The 15,725-nt window shown below is 43.8% G+C and overlaps 1 protein-coding gene across 2 annotated transcripts; it reads left to right on the forward strand.

Annotated features, from left to right (window-relative positions):
* Positions 1–11,933: 11,933 nt before the first annotated feature.
* LOC137541394 (cAMP-dependent protein kinase catalytic subunit-like) lies at positions 11,934–14,977 on the forward strand. 2 transcript variants are annotated; one of them, XM_068262672.1, is made up of 3 exons: positions 11,934–13,522; positions 14,387–14,565; positions 14,877–14,977. In XM_068262672.1, exon 1 carries the CDS (start codon positions 12,017–12,019, stop codon positions 13,424–13,426), a length of 1,410 nt encoding a protein of 469 aa, XP_068118773.1. In that variant the 5' UTR covers positions 11,934–12,016; the 3' UTR covers positions 13,427–13,522; positions 14,387–14,565; positions 14,877–14,977. The 2 variants fall into 2 exon arrangements, with proteins under 2 accessions (XP_068118773.1, XP_068118774.1); XM_068262673.1 differs by lacking the exon at positions 14,877–14,977 and adding an exon at positions 14,698–14,728.
* The last annotated feature ends 748 nt before the right edge of the window (positions 14,978–15,725 follow it).

Below are 15,725 nucleotides of genomic sequence, written 5' to 3' on the forward strand. Positions count from 1 at the left end.
TCGAGAGGCAGAGACGGAGTCAAAGTACAGGCAGGGTTCGGCAACGGGGTATCAGATATATCGGGGTACAGAATCAGGAGGCAGAAACAGAGTCTAGGAGCGAGCCGGGGTTCGGCAACGGTGTATCAGAAATAACGAGGTACAAGATCAAAGTTCAGAAGAGTAGTCAAGGCAGGCAAGAAGTCATAACAAATAATCACAATCAAACTAGTACTTTAAGCTATCAACAAATCTAGCTTTAGTGTAGGATTACAGCTCCAGCTGGTCCCGGCACACTAACGGATCTGACTAACGGATCTGGGTGCTCCCACGTATGTGAACGCAACGCCAGACACCAGAGAAGTGAACTGCCGGCAGTATATATACTCAATCGTGACCCCCAGCACCTCCCTGATTGCTGGACCAATGGGGAGCGGAATCAGGGTCAGCTGACCAGCCTGGTCAGCTGACTCCCCTCAGACTATCATAAATCTTCCTTGAGTGCGCGCGCGCGCGTCACTCTAAACACTGAGGGACTACGAGTCCCAGCCCTGCTCTGTGGTGCAGCGGAGAGATGTGCACCAGCCGCCGCGTCTAACGCGGCGGCTTCTTCGCGTTCCGTCCGCCTCTCCACGGGGACAGCCGCCTCACGCTGGGAGGAGGCGGCTGCCTCCCCGTGTGAGCGGGCACTGCACGCGGGAAGAGCCGCCGACCGCTGGCTCATGGCGGCGGCTCTTCCACGCTTCCTCACAAATCTATATTCTGTTTAGGTTATACAATGTTCTCTTACTTTTCAAATAGTTTCAAATAAGGCTTCGTTAGCCTTAACCATAACACCTATACCCCATAGTGTCAGCCTGGTCGGCTTAGCAAATGACACTATGATAGGTCCTCTGTAATATAACCTTCAGGAGTAATATGTGATAATTGAACTATATATGTTCCTTGTGGATATACAAATATTGGCTAGTATGAACAATGATAACAAACAATGTTGTTGTATACCATCATCACCTGTATGCTTTAAATTCAATAAAATCATTATAATGGAAAAAAAATAATAATTATGTTCAGTTATGCACTCAATACTTGGTCGGGAATCCTTTTGCAGAAATGACTGCTTCAATGCGGCGTGGCATGGAGGCGATCAGCCTGTGGCACTGCTCAGGTGTTATGGAGGCCCAGGATGCTTCGATAGCGGCCTTAAGCTCATCCAGAGTGTTGGGTCTTGCGTCTCTCAACCTTCTCTTCACAATATCCCACAGATTCTCTATGGGGTTCAGGTCAGGAGATTTGGCAGGCCAATTGAGCACAGTAATACCATGGTCAGTAAACCATTTACCAGTGGTTTTGGCACTGTGAGCAGGTGCCAGGTCGTGCTGAAAAATGAAATCTTGATCTCCATAAAGCTTTTCAACAGATGGAAGAATGAACCCACTTTTGAACCACAAACAGCGGCAGAGGCGCCTGACCTGGGCTACAAAGAAGTAGCACTGGACTGTTGCTCAGTGGTCCAAAGTACTTTTTTTCGGATGAAAGCAACTTTTACATGTCATTCAGAAATCAAGCTGCCAGAGTCTGGAGGAAGACTGGGGAGAGGGAAATGCCAAAATGCCTGAAGTCCAGTGTCAAGTACCCACAGTCAGTGATGGTCTGGGGTGCCATGTCAGCTGCTGGTGTTGGTCCACTGTGTTTCATCAAGGGCAGGGTCAATGCAGCTAGCTATCAGGAGATTTTGCAGCACTTCATGCTTCCATCTGCTGAAAATCTTTATGGAGATGAAGATTTCATTTTTCAGCGCGACCTGGCACCTGCTCACAGTGCCCAAACCACTGGTAAATGGTTTACTGACCATGGTATTACTGTGCTCAATTGGCCTGCCAACTCTCCTGACCTGAACCCCATAGAGAATCTGTGGGATATTGTGAAGAGAAAGTTGAGAGACGCAAGACCCAACACTCTGGATGAGCTGAAGGCCGATATCGAAGCATCCTGGACCTCCATAACACCTGAGCAGTGCCACAGGTTGATTGCCTCCATGCCACGCCGCATTGAAGCAGTCATTTCAGCAAAAGGATTCCCGACCAAGTATTGAGTGCATAACTGAACATAATTATTTGAAGGTTGACTTTTTTTGTTTTAAAAACACTTTTCTTTTATTGGTCGGATGAAATATGCAAATTTTTTGAGATAGGAATTTTGGGTTTTCATGAGCTGTATGCCAAAATCATCAATATTAAAACAATAAAAGGCTTGAACTACTTCAGTTCTGTGCAATGAATCTAAAATATATGAAAGTCTAATGTTTATTACTACATTGCAGAAAATAATGAACTTTATCACAATATGCTAATTTTTTGATAAGATCCTGTATATATATATATATATATATATATACATATAAATACAGAGGGTGCTGCAGCACACAACAGGAAAATAGTGACAGGGGCTCTTGGTTACGCTTTAACGCGTTTAAGCTCACCAACTGCGCCAAAGTGTCCCCGATCTGGTGAGTCCTACTCTAACCAGGCAAAAATGCTCGTTTTTATCAGCGTTCTAGTGGGAACCATGCCAAAAGCCCAGGGGTCAGCTAAATGGGAGAAATGAAATTAAAAACACCTCACCTTCTACTAGCTACTAACTGAACTATGAGCACCGCTCATTTAAATGCTTAACTGTGCTAGAGATGGGTGTGGTTATGCACGCTCACAGGGGAAAATAATATAAGCCAAGGGATGAGCAGCACAAACCGATTTTTATGCAATACTATGCAAAGCATGCACGCAGCACTGGAGAACCCCAATCTCCATAAGAAATATATAAATACAGAGGGTGCTGCAGCACACAACAGGAAAATAGTGACAGGGGCTCTTGGTTACGCTTTAACGCGTTTAAGCTCACCAACTGCGCCAAAGTGTCCCCGATCTGGTGAGTCCTACTCTAACCAGGCAAAAATGCTCGTTTTTATCAGCGTTCTAGTGGGAACCATGCCAAAAGCCCAGGGGTCAGCTAAATGGGAGAAATGAAATTAAAAACACCTCACCTTCTACTAGCTACTAACTGAACTATGAGCACCGCTCATTTAAATGCTTAACTGTGCTAGAGATGGGTGTGGTTATGCACGCTCACAGGGGAAAATAATATAAGCCAAGGGATGAGCAGCACAAACCGATTTTTATGCAATACTATGCAAAGCATGCACGCAGCACTGGAGAACCCCAATCTCCATAAGAAATATATAAATACAGAGGGTGCTGCAGCACACAACAGGAAAATAGTGACAGGGGCTCTTGGTTACGCTTTAACGCGTTTAAGCTCACCAACTGCGCCAAAGTGTCCCCGATCTGGTGAGTCCTACTCTAACCAGGCAAAAATGCTCGTTTTTATCAGCGTTCTAGTGGGAACCATGCCAAAAGCCCAGGGGTCAGCTAAATGGGAGAAATGAAATTAAAAACACCTCACCTTCTACTAGCTACTAACTGAACTATGAGCACCGCTCATTTAAATGCTTAACTGTGCTAGAGATGGGTGTGGTTATGCACGCTCACAGGGGAAAATAATATAAGCCAAGGGATGAGCAGCACAAACCGATTTTTATGCAATACTATGCAAAGCATGCACGCAGCACTGGAGAACCCCAATCTCCATAAGAAATATATAAATACAGAGGGTGCTGCAGCACACAACAGGAAAATAGTGACAGGGGCTCTTGGTTACGCTTTAACGCGTTTAAGCTCACCAACTGCGCCAAAGTGTCCCCGATCTGGTGAGTCCTACTCTAACCAGGCAAAAATGCTCGTTTTTATCAGCGTTCTAGTGGGAACCATGCCAAAAGCCCAGGGGTCAGCTAAATGGGAGAAATGAAATTAAAAACACCTCACCTTCTACTAGCTACTAACTGAACTATGAGCACCGCTCATTTAAATGCTTAACTGTGCTAGAGATGGGTGTGGTTATGCACGCTCACAGGGGAAAATAATATAAGCCAAGGGATGAGCAGCACAAACCGATTTTTATGCAATACTATGCAAAGCATGCACGCAGCACTGGAGAACCCCAATCTCCATAAGAAATATATAAATACAGAGGGTGCTGCAGCACACAACAGGAAAATAGTGACAGGGGCTCTTGGTTACGCTTTAACGCGTTTAAGCTCACCAACTGCGCCAAAGTGTCCCCGATCTGGTGAGTCCTACTCTAACCAGGCAAAAATGCTCGTTTTTATCAGCGTTCTAGTGGGAACCATGCCAAAAGCCCAGGGGTCAGCTAAATGGGAGAAATGAAATTAAAAACACCTCACCTTCTACTAGCTACTAACTGAACTATGAGCACCGCTCATTTAAATGCTTAACTGTGCTAGAGATGGGTGTGGTTATGCACGCTCACAGGGGAAAATAATATAAGCCAAGGGATGAGCAGCACAAACCGATTTTTATGCAATACTATGCAAAGCATGCACGCAGCACTGGAGAACCCCAATCTCCATAAGAAATATATAAATACAGAGGGTGCTGCAGCACACAACAGGAAAATAGTGACAGGGGCTCTTGGTTACGCTTTAACGCGTTTAAGCTCACCAACTGCGCCAAAGTGTCCCCGATCTGGTGAGTCCTACTCTAACCAGGCAAAAATGCTCGTTTTTATCAGCGTTCTAGTGGGAACCATGCCAAAAGCCCAGGGGTCAGCTAAATGGGAGAAATGAAATTAAAAACACCTCACCTTCTACTAGCTACTAACTGAACTATGAGCACCGCTCATTTAAATGCTTAACTGTGCTAGAGATGGGTGTGGTTATGCACGCTCACAGGGGAAAATAATATAAGCCAAGGGATGAGCAGCACAAACCGATTTTTATGCAATACTATGCAAAGCATGCACGCAGCACTGGAGAACCCCAATCTCCATAAGAAATATATAAATACAGAGGGTGCTGCAGCACACAACAGGAAAATAGTGACAGGGGCTCTTGGTTACGCTTTAACGCGTTTAAGCTCACCAACTGCGCCAAAGTGTCCCCGATCTGGTGAGTCCTACTCTAACCAGGCAAAAATGCTCGTTTTTATCAGCGTTCTAGTGGGAACCATGCCAAAAGCCCAGGGGTCAGCTAAATGGGAGAAATGAAATTAAAAACACCTCACCTTCTACTAGCTACTAACTGAACTATGAGCACCGCTCATTTAAATGCTTAACTGTGCTAGAGATGGGTGTGGTTATGCACGCTCACAGGGGAAAATAATATAAGCCAAGGGATGAGCAGCACAAACCGATTTTTATGCAATACTATGCAAAGCATGCACGCAGCACTGGAGAACCCCAATCTCCATAAGAAATATATAAATACAGAGGGTGCTGCAGCACACAACAGGAAAATAGTGACAGGGGCTCTTGGTTACGCTTTAACGCGTTTAAGCTCACCAACTGCGCCAAAGTGTCCCCGATCTGGTGAGTCCTACTCTAACCAGGCAAAAATGCTCGTTTTTATCAGCGTTCTAGTGGGAACCATGCCAAAAGCCCAGGGGTCAGCTAAATGGGAGAAATGAAATTAAAAACACCTCACCTTCTACTAGCTACTAACTGAACTATGAGCACCGCTCATTTAAATGCTTAACTGTGCTAGAGATGGGTGTGGTTATGCACGCTCACAGGGGAAAATAATATAAGCCAAGGGATGAGCAGCACAAACCGATTTTTATGCAATACTATGCAAAGCATGCACGCAGCACTGGAGAACCCCAATCTCCATAAGAAATATATAAATACAGAGGGTGCTGCAGCACACAACAGGAAAATAGTGACAGGGGCTCTTGGTTACGCTTTAACGCGTTTAAGCTCACCAACTGCGCCAAAGTGTCCCCGATCTGGTGAGTCCTACTCTAACCAGGCAAAAATGCTCGTTTTTATCAGCGTTCTAGTGGGAACCATGCCAAAAGCCCAGGGGTCAGCTAAATGGGAGAAATGAAATTAAAAACACCTCACCTTCTACTAGCTACTAACTGAACTATGAGCACCGCTCATTTAAATGCTTAACTGTGCTAGAGATGGGTGTGGTTATGCACGCTCACAGGGGAAAATAATATAAGCCAAGGGATGAGCAGCACAAACCGATTTTTATGCAATACTATGCAAAGCATGCACGCAGCACTGGAGAACCCCAATCTCCATAAGAAATATATAAATACAGAGGGTGCTGCAGCACACAACAGGAAAATAGTGACAGGGGCTCTTGGTTACGCTTTAACGCGTTTAAGCTCACCAACTGCGCCAAAGTGTCCCCGATCTGGTGAGTCCTACTCTAACCAGGCAAAAATGCTCGTTTTTATCAGCGTTCTAGTGGGAACCATGCCAAAAGCCCAGGGGTCAGCTAAATGGGAGAAATGAAATTAAAAACACCTCACCTTCTACTAGCTACTAACTGAACTATGAGCACCGCTCATTTAAATGCTTAACTGTGCTAGAGATGGGTGTGGTTATGCACGCTCACAGGGGAAAATAATATAAGCCAAGGGATGAGCAGCACAAACCGATTTTTATGCAATACTATGCAAAGCATGCACGCAGCACTGGAGAACCCCAATCTCCATAAGAAATATATAAATACAGAGGGTGCTGCAGCACACAACAGGAAAATAGTGACAGGGGCTCTTGGTTACGCTTTAACGCGTTTAAGCTCACCAACTGCGCCAAAGTGTCCCCGATCTGGTGAGTCCTACTCTAACCAGGCAAAAATGCTCGTTTTTATCAGCGTTCTAGTGGGAACCATGCCAAAAGCCCAGGGGTCAGCTAAATGGGAGAAATGAAATTAAAAACACCTCACCTTCTACTAGCTACTAACTGAACTATGAGCACCGCTCATTTAAATGCTTAACTGTGCTAGAGATGGGTGTGGTTATGCACGCTCACAGGGGAAAATAATATAAGCCAAGGGATGAGCAGCACAAACCGATTTTTATGCAATACTATGCAAAGCATGCACGCAGCACTGGAGAACCCCAATCTCCATAAGAAATATATAAATACAGAGGGTGCTGCAGCACACAACAGGAAAATAGTGACAGGGGCTCTTGGTTACGCTTTAACGCGTTTAAGCTCACCAACTGCGCCAAAGTGTCCCCGATCTGGTGAGTCCTACTCTAACCAGGCAAAAATGCTCGTTTTTATCAGCGTTCTAGTGGGAACCATGCCAAAAGCCCAGGGGTCAGCTAAATGGGAGAAATGAAATTAAAAACACCTCACCTTCTACTAGCTACTAACTGAACTATGAGCACCGCTCATTTAAATGCTTAACTGTGCTAGAGATGGGTGTGGTTATGCACGCTCACAGGGGAAAATAATATAAGCCAAGGGATGAGCAGCACAAACCGATTTTTATGCAATACTATGCAAAGCATGCACGCAGCACTGGAGAACCCCAATCTCCATAAGAAATATATAAATACAGAGGGTGCTGCAGCACACAACAGGAAAATAGTGACAGGGGCTCTTGGTTACGCTTTAACGCGTTTAAGCTCACCAACTGCGCCAAAGTGTCCCCGATCTGGTGAGTCCTACTCTAACCAGGCAAAAATGCTCGTTTTTATCAGCGTTCTAGTGGGAACCATGCCAAAAGCCCAGGGGTCAGCTAAATGGGAGAAATGAAATTAAAAACACCTCACCTTCTACTAGCTACTAACTGAACTATGAGCACCGCTCATTTAAATGCTTAACTGTGCTAGAGATGGGTGTGGTTATGCACGCTCACAGGGGAAAATAATATAAGCCAAGGGATGAGCAGCACAAACCGATTTTTATGCAATACTATGCAAAGCATGCACGCAGCACTGGAGAACCCCAATCTCCATAAGAAATATATAAATACAGAGGGTGCTGCAGCACACAACAGGAAAATAGTGACAGGGGCTCTTGGTTACGCTTTAACGCGTTTAAGCTCACCAACTGCGCCAAAGTGTCCCCGATCTATATATAAACACACATATGTATATATATCCTACTAATATTATAAATGGGCACGTTTCATGTTTGGATATTTGTTACTAGATCACGCAAAAATGGCTGATCAGAAATTTGGCACACACATAGTATAGTACCTGGAATAACATATAGGAAACTTTTTATTCCCGTAACCAAAAAGGAGGCGGAAACAAATACAAATTTCACTGAAAAATGTAAACAGCAGCCATTCTTACACTGGTAATGGCAGGGCTCTCAAACTTTGCACAGCTGGTCACTGGGTGACTGAGATTAATATTCAGAAAAGTGGGTGGAGCCTATAAAAGCCAATCAAAATCCACCTATTTATTTTCAAGGGGAATATTCGCATTGCTGCCACTCTTGCACTGTTAATGGCACAAGCCTCAAACCTGGTACAGTAGATTATTGGATGACTGGGGTTCAAATTCAATAAAGGGGTGGAGCCACAAACAGTGAATCAGATTTGTTTCATTCCAATGCAAATTATTGATGCCCAAACACCGCAAAGCTCACAAACTTGGAAATTAAGTAATTGATTAATTGTGTGTTAGGGTTAGGAAAATGGGCACAGCCAACACCAGCCAAATACATAAGCGGGGAACATGGGGTCATAAGTGGGTGGAGAAAAATACAAATTTTACTGATAAAATGTAAACAGCAGCCATTCTTACACTGTTAATGCTAGGGTTCTCAAACTTTGCACAGTTGACCACTGGGTGACTGGGATTAATATTCAGAAAAGTGGGTGGAACCTACAAAAGCCAATCAAAAATGACCTACTGATTTTTCAGGGAATATTTCATTGCTGCCATTCCTTGCACTGTTAATGGCACAAGCCTCAAACCTGGTACGGTTGGTCATTGGGTCACTGGGGTTCAAATTCAGAAAAAGAGGTGGAGCCACAAATAGCCAATCAGATTTGTTTCATTTCACTGGGAAAATACAAATTAAGAATGCCAAGGACTCCAAAGCTCACAAACTTGGTCATTGAGTGTTTGTGTGTCAGGGTTGGAAAAAGTGGGCAAAGCCAACAGCAGCCAAATACTTATTGATTTTTCAGGGGAATATTTCATTGCTGCCATTCTTGCACTGTTAATGACACAAGACTTAAATCTGGTACAGTTGATCATTGGGTGACTGGAGTTTAAATTAATGAAAGGGGGTGGAGCCACAAACAGCCAATCTGATTTGTTTTATTTTAATGCAGGTTATTGATGGCAAAGATCACAAACTTGGTCATTGAGTAATTGATTAATTGTGTGTTGGGGTTAGGTAAAGTGGGCGCAGCCAACACCAGCTAAATACATAATCAGCAATACCGGGTCATCAGTGGGCGGAGCCAAATACAAATTTCACTGAGAACATGTAAACTGCAGCAATTCTTACACTGTTAATGGTAGGGTTCTCAAACTTTGCACAATTGGTCACTGGGTATCTGGGATTAATATTCAGAAAAGTGGGTGTAGCCTACAAAAACCAATCAAAATTAACCTATTGATTTTCAAGGGGAATATTTAATTGCAGCCATTCTTGCACTGTTAATGGCACAAGCCTCTTGCACTGTTAATCACCTGTACCTGGTACAGCAATTGGGTGATTGAAGTACAAATTCAGAAAATGGGTGGAGCCACATCCAATCAGATTTATTTTATTTCAATGCAAAATATTGATGCCAAAGACCGCAAAGCTCACAAACTTGGTCATTAAGTAATTGAGTAATTGTGTGCTAGGGTTAGGAAAAGTGGGCGGAGCCAACACCGGCCAAATGCATACCCAGGTAACGCCAGGCCACCAGCTAGTATATATATATATATATATATATATATATATATATATATATATATATATTATTTATTGTATTTATAAAGCGCAACATATTACGCAGCGCATGTGTGTGTGTGTGTGTATATATATATATATATATACACACTGTACAGCGCTGCGTAATATGTCAGCGCTATATAAATACTAAACAATAATAATAATAATAATATATACACAGATACACAGATACATGCAGTGCACATCTCTCTATGTTTTTCTTCTGCCCTGCGCAATCAGTCAGGGCCACTTTAAAAAATGGTGCCGCCCCGACTCCTGTGACATCACGCTGCACCGCCGCCACCGCGCTCTGATTGGCCCGCCGGGTCCCTGGAAGAAGAGCCTGGAAATGGGGATCCTGGCGGCCGAAGACTGTGATGATAGCCAGGGGGGAGAGGCCTGGGTCCTGCTGTGCAGCGCTGATCCCGCGCAGGACCCAGAAACAGTGAGCATGCGGCTATTTCTTGCCAGCCTGACCTGAGCTTGCACTTACCACTCCTAGCACACAAAGTGGAGCCCGAGCACAGGTCGGGATTACCGCCAGGGGGGTTAATTAATCATAAGTAATGGTTATTAAACAATGCTTTATTCACAGAAAGCAAAGAAACCGTCCTTTTACCGATAATCGCAGAATCAACGGCGATCACAGAAAGTGCTAGTATAATGTTAGATGCATGGCAGTGATCTCACTGCCACGATAGCTGGTGATTGTAAAAGCGCTAGTGTAATGTTAAGTATATGGTAGTGATGTCACTGCCGCATTCGCCGGTGATTCTTTTCTTCCTGTTTTTTGAGCGATGGCGATTGAAATTTAAACAAAGCACTAATAGCGATCACTCAAAAATTGCAAAAATGTAGAGCAAAAAATATGCGTTTTACCGTGAAAATCTAGCGCTAATCACTAACGTGTGAATGGGCCCATAGCATTTAATTATTTTGCCGTTTTTGGTGCCTTCTGTTACACCGTTATCTCTTATGCCGTGCATACATGGCTCGTTTATTGCGCCGGATCGAGCCAGCGACTCGATGCCGGCGCATCCCCGCTCGTCCGCGCATGCACGCGGATCGATTGCCGCTCGTCCCCGTCGGCGCTTCCTTATCACCGCTCGATTCCCTGCCATTGTCCGCCGGCGGGAATCGAGCGGGCGCGGGTCTAGCGGCACGATCGGGCCAGCTGAATATTATCAGCTGGCCGGATCAGCTGGTCGATACACGGTACAGAAACATACCATGTATCCCCAGCATTACACACAGCAGAAGCTGCTACAGCACATGTCAGGGGACAGTTACATTCAGATGACAGCAGCAGAGCCAGTAAACAATGAATTCTGATGATTAGCTATAGGAAACCTGACATGCTATATTCACCTTTTTTCCTTTATTTTTAAAGGACCACTGCAGCAAGTAGTTTATATCTGAACTGACAGGTTTTGGACTAATCCATCTCCTCATGGACAGTGATAAGTGAATGCCAACATTATTTTCGCATTTATTTTTGCGAAAACAATGATTATTTTGATTACTGAGTGAAAATTCCATCGAAATCGTGTTCGATATTTTTTTTGCATTTTTTCCGAAATGTCTGCGCTAAAATATCGATGTTTTGCATTTTTGCGGCAAAAATGGTCATGGTAGAAATATTGTTTTTCTGTGTTGTCGCACTTTTCGCATTTCTTTGTGTGGTAATATGTTTTTTTTGTTTTGTTTTTTTTGCATTTTCACTGTAAAAATATAGATTTTTCTAAAAACGGAAAAAAAGCAATTTTTAAAAAAAAATTCTCGAAATCGAAAACTATGTTTTCGATGCAAAAGTCACTTTGGCGAGAATTCACAAGAAACACTGCTCATAGGGGATTCTCAGTTTTTTTTTTGTTTGCAAAGGCATTTCCTGATCAGCATTTGCTAACTGCCAAAACAGTGTGCAAGTGGGCTGGGAGGCTGGCTGGTATCTTACTATTGTGGCAGTTAGGCTTAGCAACTGCCGTTCAGGAAATGCTTTTGAATACAAAAAACAAACTAACTAAGAAAATAACAAACATCCATCTGCACCTGCACCAGTCATGTGACCGGTGACATCATGAGCACAGCTTATTATGACATCACAATGCAAGGCTCAGCTATATATGGAGACTCCTGAGCACCTGGCCTCAGAGTTGATCAGAACAGTCGACTAGCGAGGTGTTATTTACTGAGCTTAGCGAATATCTGATTTGATTTTCTGCGATTTTATCTATTCCACTTTCCCATCATGGGCTCTAGTGGAAGAAAGAAGCTGGACGCATACAAGCGCCTGGAGGAGGACAAAGAGGTAGAAGAGGAGAGAGAGACTAAGAGGGAAAATGCTACAATGACCACTCTGCACAGAGTTGCTGCCTTCATGAGAAATGCTCGTGACCGCATTGTTAGACTGGTGCGTGGATCTACTACCCAACGCCATAGCCCTCCTCATGGTCGGTCACATAAGACATCAAAGATCGAAGAAAACCATGAAAGGGCAAAGAGATGCGACAAGGACAGTGAATCCTGTAAAAGAAAAAGATCTGAAGAAAAGGCTGGACCAAGCAAGAGATTCAGAAAACTTACTGGAACTCAAAAAAGGAAAAGATCAGAAATGGACAGTGGCCCTAAAACAGAGAATAGCAAGAGAATCAGGATGGACAGCGACATGGAGGCTCAAGACAGTGTAACCCTTGAGGCCTCCTCTGTTCCTTTAACAGCAGACCAATTCACCTTCCATCATGTTCTTGGAGAAGGAGCTTTCGGTCAGGTTCTGCTTGCAACAGATGCAGTACGTCAAGAACGTGTTGCCATCAAGGTTCTCAAAAAGAGAATGCTCCTAAGATGTCAGGAATACTTAGATGAGGGACAATATCTGGCAATCACTAGCCAGAGCCCCTTCCTCATTCATGGTTATGGAGCATTTCACACTGACAACTACATCTTCTATGTCATGGAGCTGGCCACAGGACAGACCCTTTTTGACTACCTGGGTACAAACCTGGATTTCAAGACTCTCCAATTCATTTCAGCAGAGCTTGTTTGTGGCATCCAGTTCCTACACAGCAAAGGAATCATTCACCGAGATCTGAAAGAGGATAACATCATGCTAACTGCAGATGGACATATCAAAATCACGGATTTCGGACTAGCTGTGAAGAAAACAAAATATATGACCGAAGCAATGGACTGGTATGCACTGGGTGTCATGCTATACCACCTGATTAAAGGAGACTACTCGAGCATGTCACCCACATGGGCCGATGAGCCATGGGCAAGGGAGGAGCTACAACTAGAAACAAAGCCTTCCTACCAAGGGCATGAAGATCAAACCGCTGACTTTTTACAAAAGCTTCTGCGTCAAAACAGGAGCCAACAGCTGGGAGTCCATGGTGACATCAGAAGCCATCCATTCTTTTCTGATATTAACTGGAAAGAGGTGGAGACTGGCATCCTGCCGTCACCAATTGCAGTGCAACAACACTGCCCACAGCAAGATGAGGACGATGCAATTCTGCCCTTTTATACTGTAAGAGGCATCGTTCCACTTGCACCAGAGGACCAGGTCGTGTTCACTGACGTCCCGTTTGTGTGCCCTGCATGGGCTTCCAGCTACCACACTGCTCCCATGCACCCAGATGTCAGGCCACCCCAAGAATAATCATCCAGCCTCCACACACCATTCAGCATGTAGCATGCCTTGTCTCCTCTCCACATCACTGATGAGCATCCAAGCCATCAGACAACCTACCCACAGGTAAGTACTCCATTTTTTCTTGTCTAATTTCTCATCTATTATAGTTATGTTGACACTGACAGCATAAAGGGACATTATGGTTTCATTGATAAAAAACAAATGTTTTCAGTGGGAGTCATTGATTTCAGGGATTAATGGCAAACATTAGTTTAACATGATTGTATATGTATATGATATAGAAAGATGGAGATAATAATACATATGGCCTTTAGCAGAGAAAAAACAGATAATGGTGTTAATGGTTATTGCTAGTCAACCAGGTATTAAAAATAAGAAACAAAAACTCCTATATTGTGCAGTTAATTACTCCAGCAGCAAGAGGATAGTTTCTGGTCTGTCTCATGTCAACAATACTCCAACCAGAGTGCAGATAGTTCTGTTGTCATGGATGCAAAGAAGTGTAATTTCAGTTCACAGCCAGTTACAATGTCAGTGTGCTTTTGTGCTCATCATCCAGCCCATTACCAGCACGTTTATATTGGGTGTGCTGCCACAAATGTACAATAATACTAACCACCAATGTAAAAAGGCCAACCAGAAGCGACTAATATAGAAGAAAGGAGCATTGAACGGGAAGCAACTTCAAGAGCATTTTCTTTGTCTTCGCTACATTTTGATGTTACAAAACATAGTAAATCTATTCTAATTATCATTTACTGTTTCTACATATGCTATAGTTATTACAAGTGAAGCGTGTTGCACCAAACTAATCTCCATCTAACTTCTTACAAATATCTTGTAAGGTAACAGGAACAAAAGGGGCTCAATGTTCAGATATAAAGTTGTTTGTGGATTAATTGTTGTTACTATATTGTCTTCCAAGTGATGTTTTCTGACCTTTGTTATCCTCTCTTCCCGCTGTAGATGTCACTTCTCCAGAGCCACGCGTCAGACACAGCTTCTACCGGACTTGACCTTCTCCAGACCCTGGACTACCAATGACCAGACTCATCTGACAGCGGGCCTGTTGGAAAGAGCCAGTCATGGTGGTCCACTGGGAATGGACTTTAACTGGACTTTACCTTTTACTGGCCCCAGATTGGGTAAGTGTATAATAGAAGTTTACAACAAATGAACATAATGCTGCACAACAACTCTCATACTACACATTACTTGTAATTCACATTTGCAGATAAACCTTAACCTGTAACATTTGTTTTATTTGCTGATACAAGTGACCAGAGCCGTCTGATATGAGCTGCACCATGTTAGAAAGAGCCGGTCATCATGTTCCATCTAGGTGATGATCCTTTACCGGAGATATTTTCCAGCACTCATTCATTAAATAAAACAAACCATCTAATCTGTAAAAATATATACAGCAAATATTTATTTGTTTTTTTTTCTATTGCAGATATTTAGGACCAGTGCCGCCTGACATTTGGCGATGTTAGGAGGAGCCGGCCTAGATCCTCCATCTGGACGGACCCCAAAGCTGAAGAACATCCACCAGCTCAGCCCCAATACAGAGGCAGCTGAGACTAATATTGTATTATAGTGTATGATTATTTCAGTTTAATAAATCATAAAATCTAATACTGAGTCAGCATTGGTCCTTTCAGAAATAGAAAGTTCATGCTTTTATTTTGGATAAATGAAAGTCTTCTATGCTCTGCCATTTTCTCAAACTCAGCTAGTATCATGAAAGGTGCGTTCTAGCCCTCAGCTAGGGTTCTAAAGATGCAAGAGTTCTAAAGTACCGTATTTTTCGGACTATAAGATGCTCCGGACCATAAGACGCACCTGGAATTAGAGGAGAAAAACCAGGAAAAAAAATGAACCTGGTGTGTTTATGGTACAGGGGCACCTTGTGGAACCTTTCCCCCCATGGGGGGGTTGTGTGTGTGTGTGTGTGTGTGTGTGTGTGTGGTGTGTGTGTGGTGTGGTGTGTGTGTGGTGTGGTGTGTGTGTGTGTGTGTGTGAGTGTGTGGTGTGTGTGGTGTGGTGTGTGTGTGGTGTGTGTGTGTGTGTGTGTGTGTGTGTGTGGTGTGGTGTGGTGTGTGTGTGTGTGGTGTGTGTGTGTGTGTGTGAGTGTGTGTGTGTGGTGTGTGTGTGGTGTGTGTGGTGTGTGTGGTGTGTGTGTGTGTGTGTGGTGTGGTGTGTGTGTGTGTGTGTGGTGTGGTGTGGTGTGTGTGTGTGTATATGTGTGTGTGTGTGTGTGTGTGTGTGAGAGAGAGTGTGTGTGTGGTGTGTGTGTGTGTGT

This window comes from Hyperolius riggenbachi, chromosome 12 (genome assembly GCF_040937935.1).
Source record: "Hyperolius riggenbachi isolate aHypRig1 chromosome 12, aHypRig1.pri, whole genome shotgun sequence".
NCBI classification, from domain to species: domain Eukaryota; kingdom Metazoa; phylum Chordata; class Amphibia; order Anura; family Hyperoliidae; genus Hyperolius; species Hyperolius riggenbachi.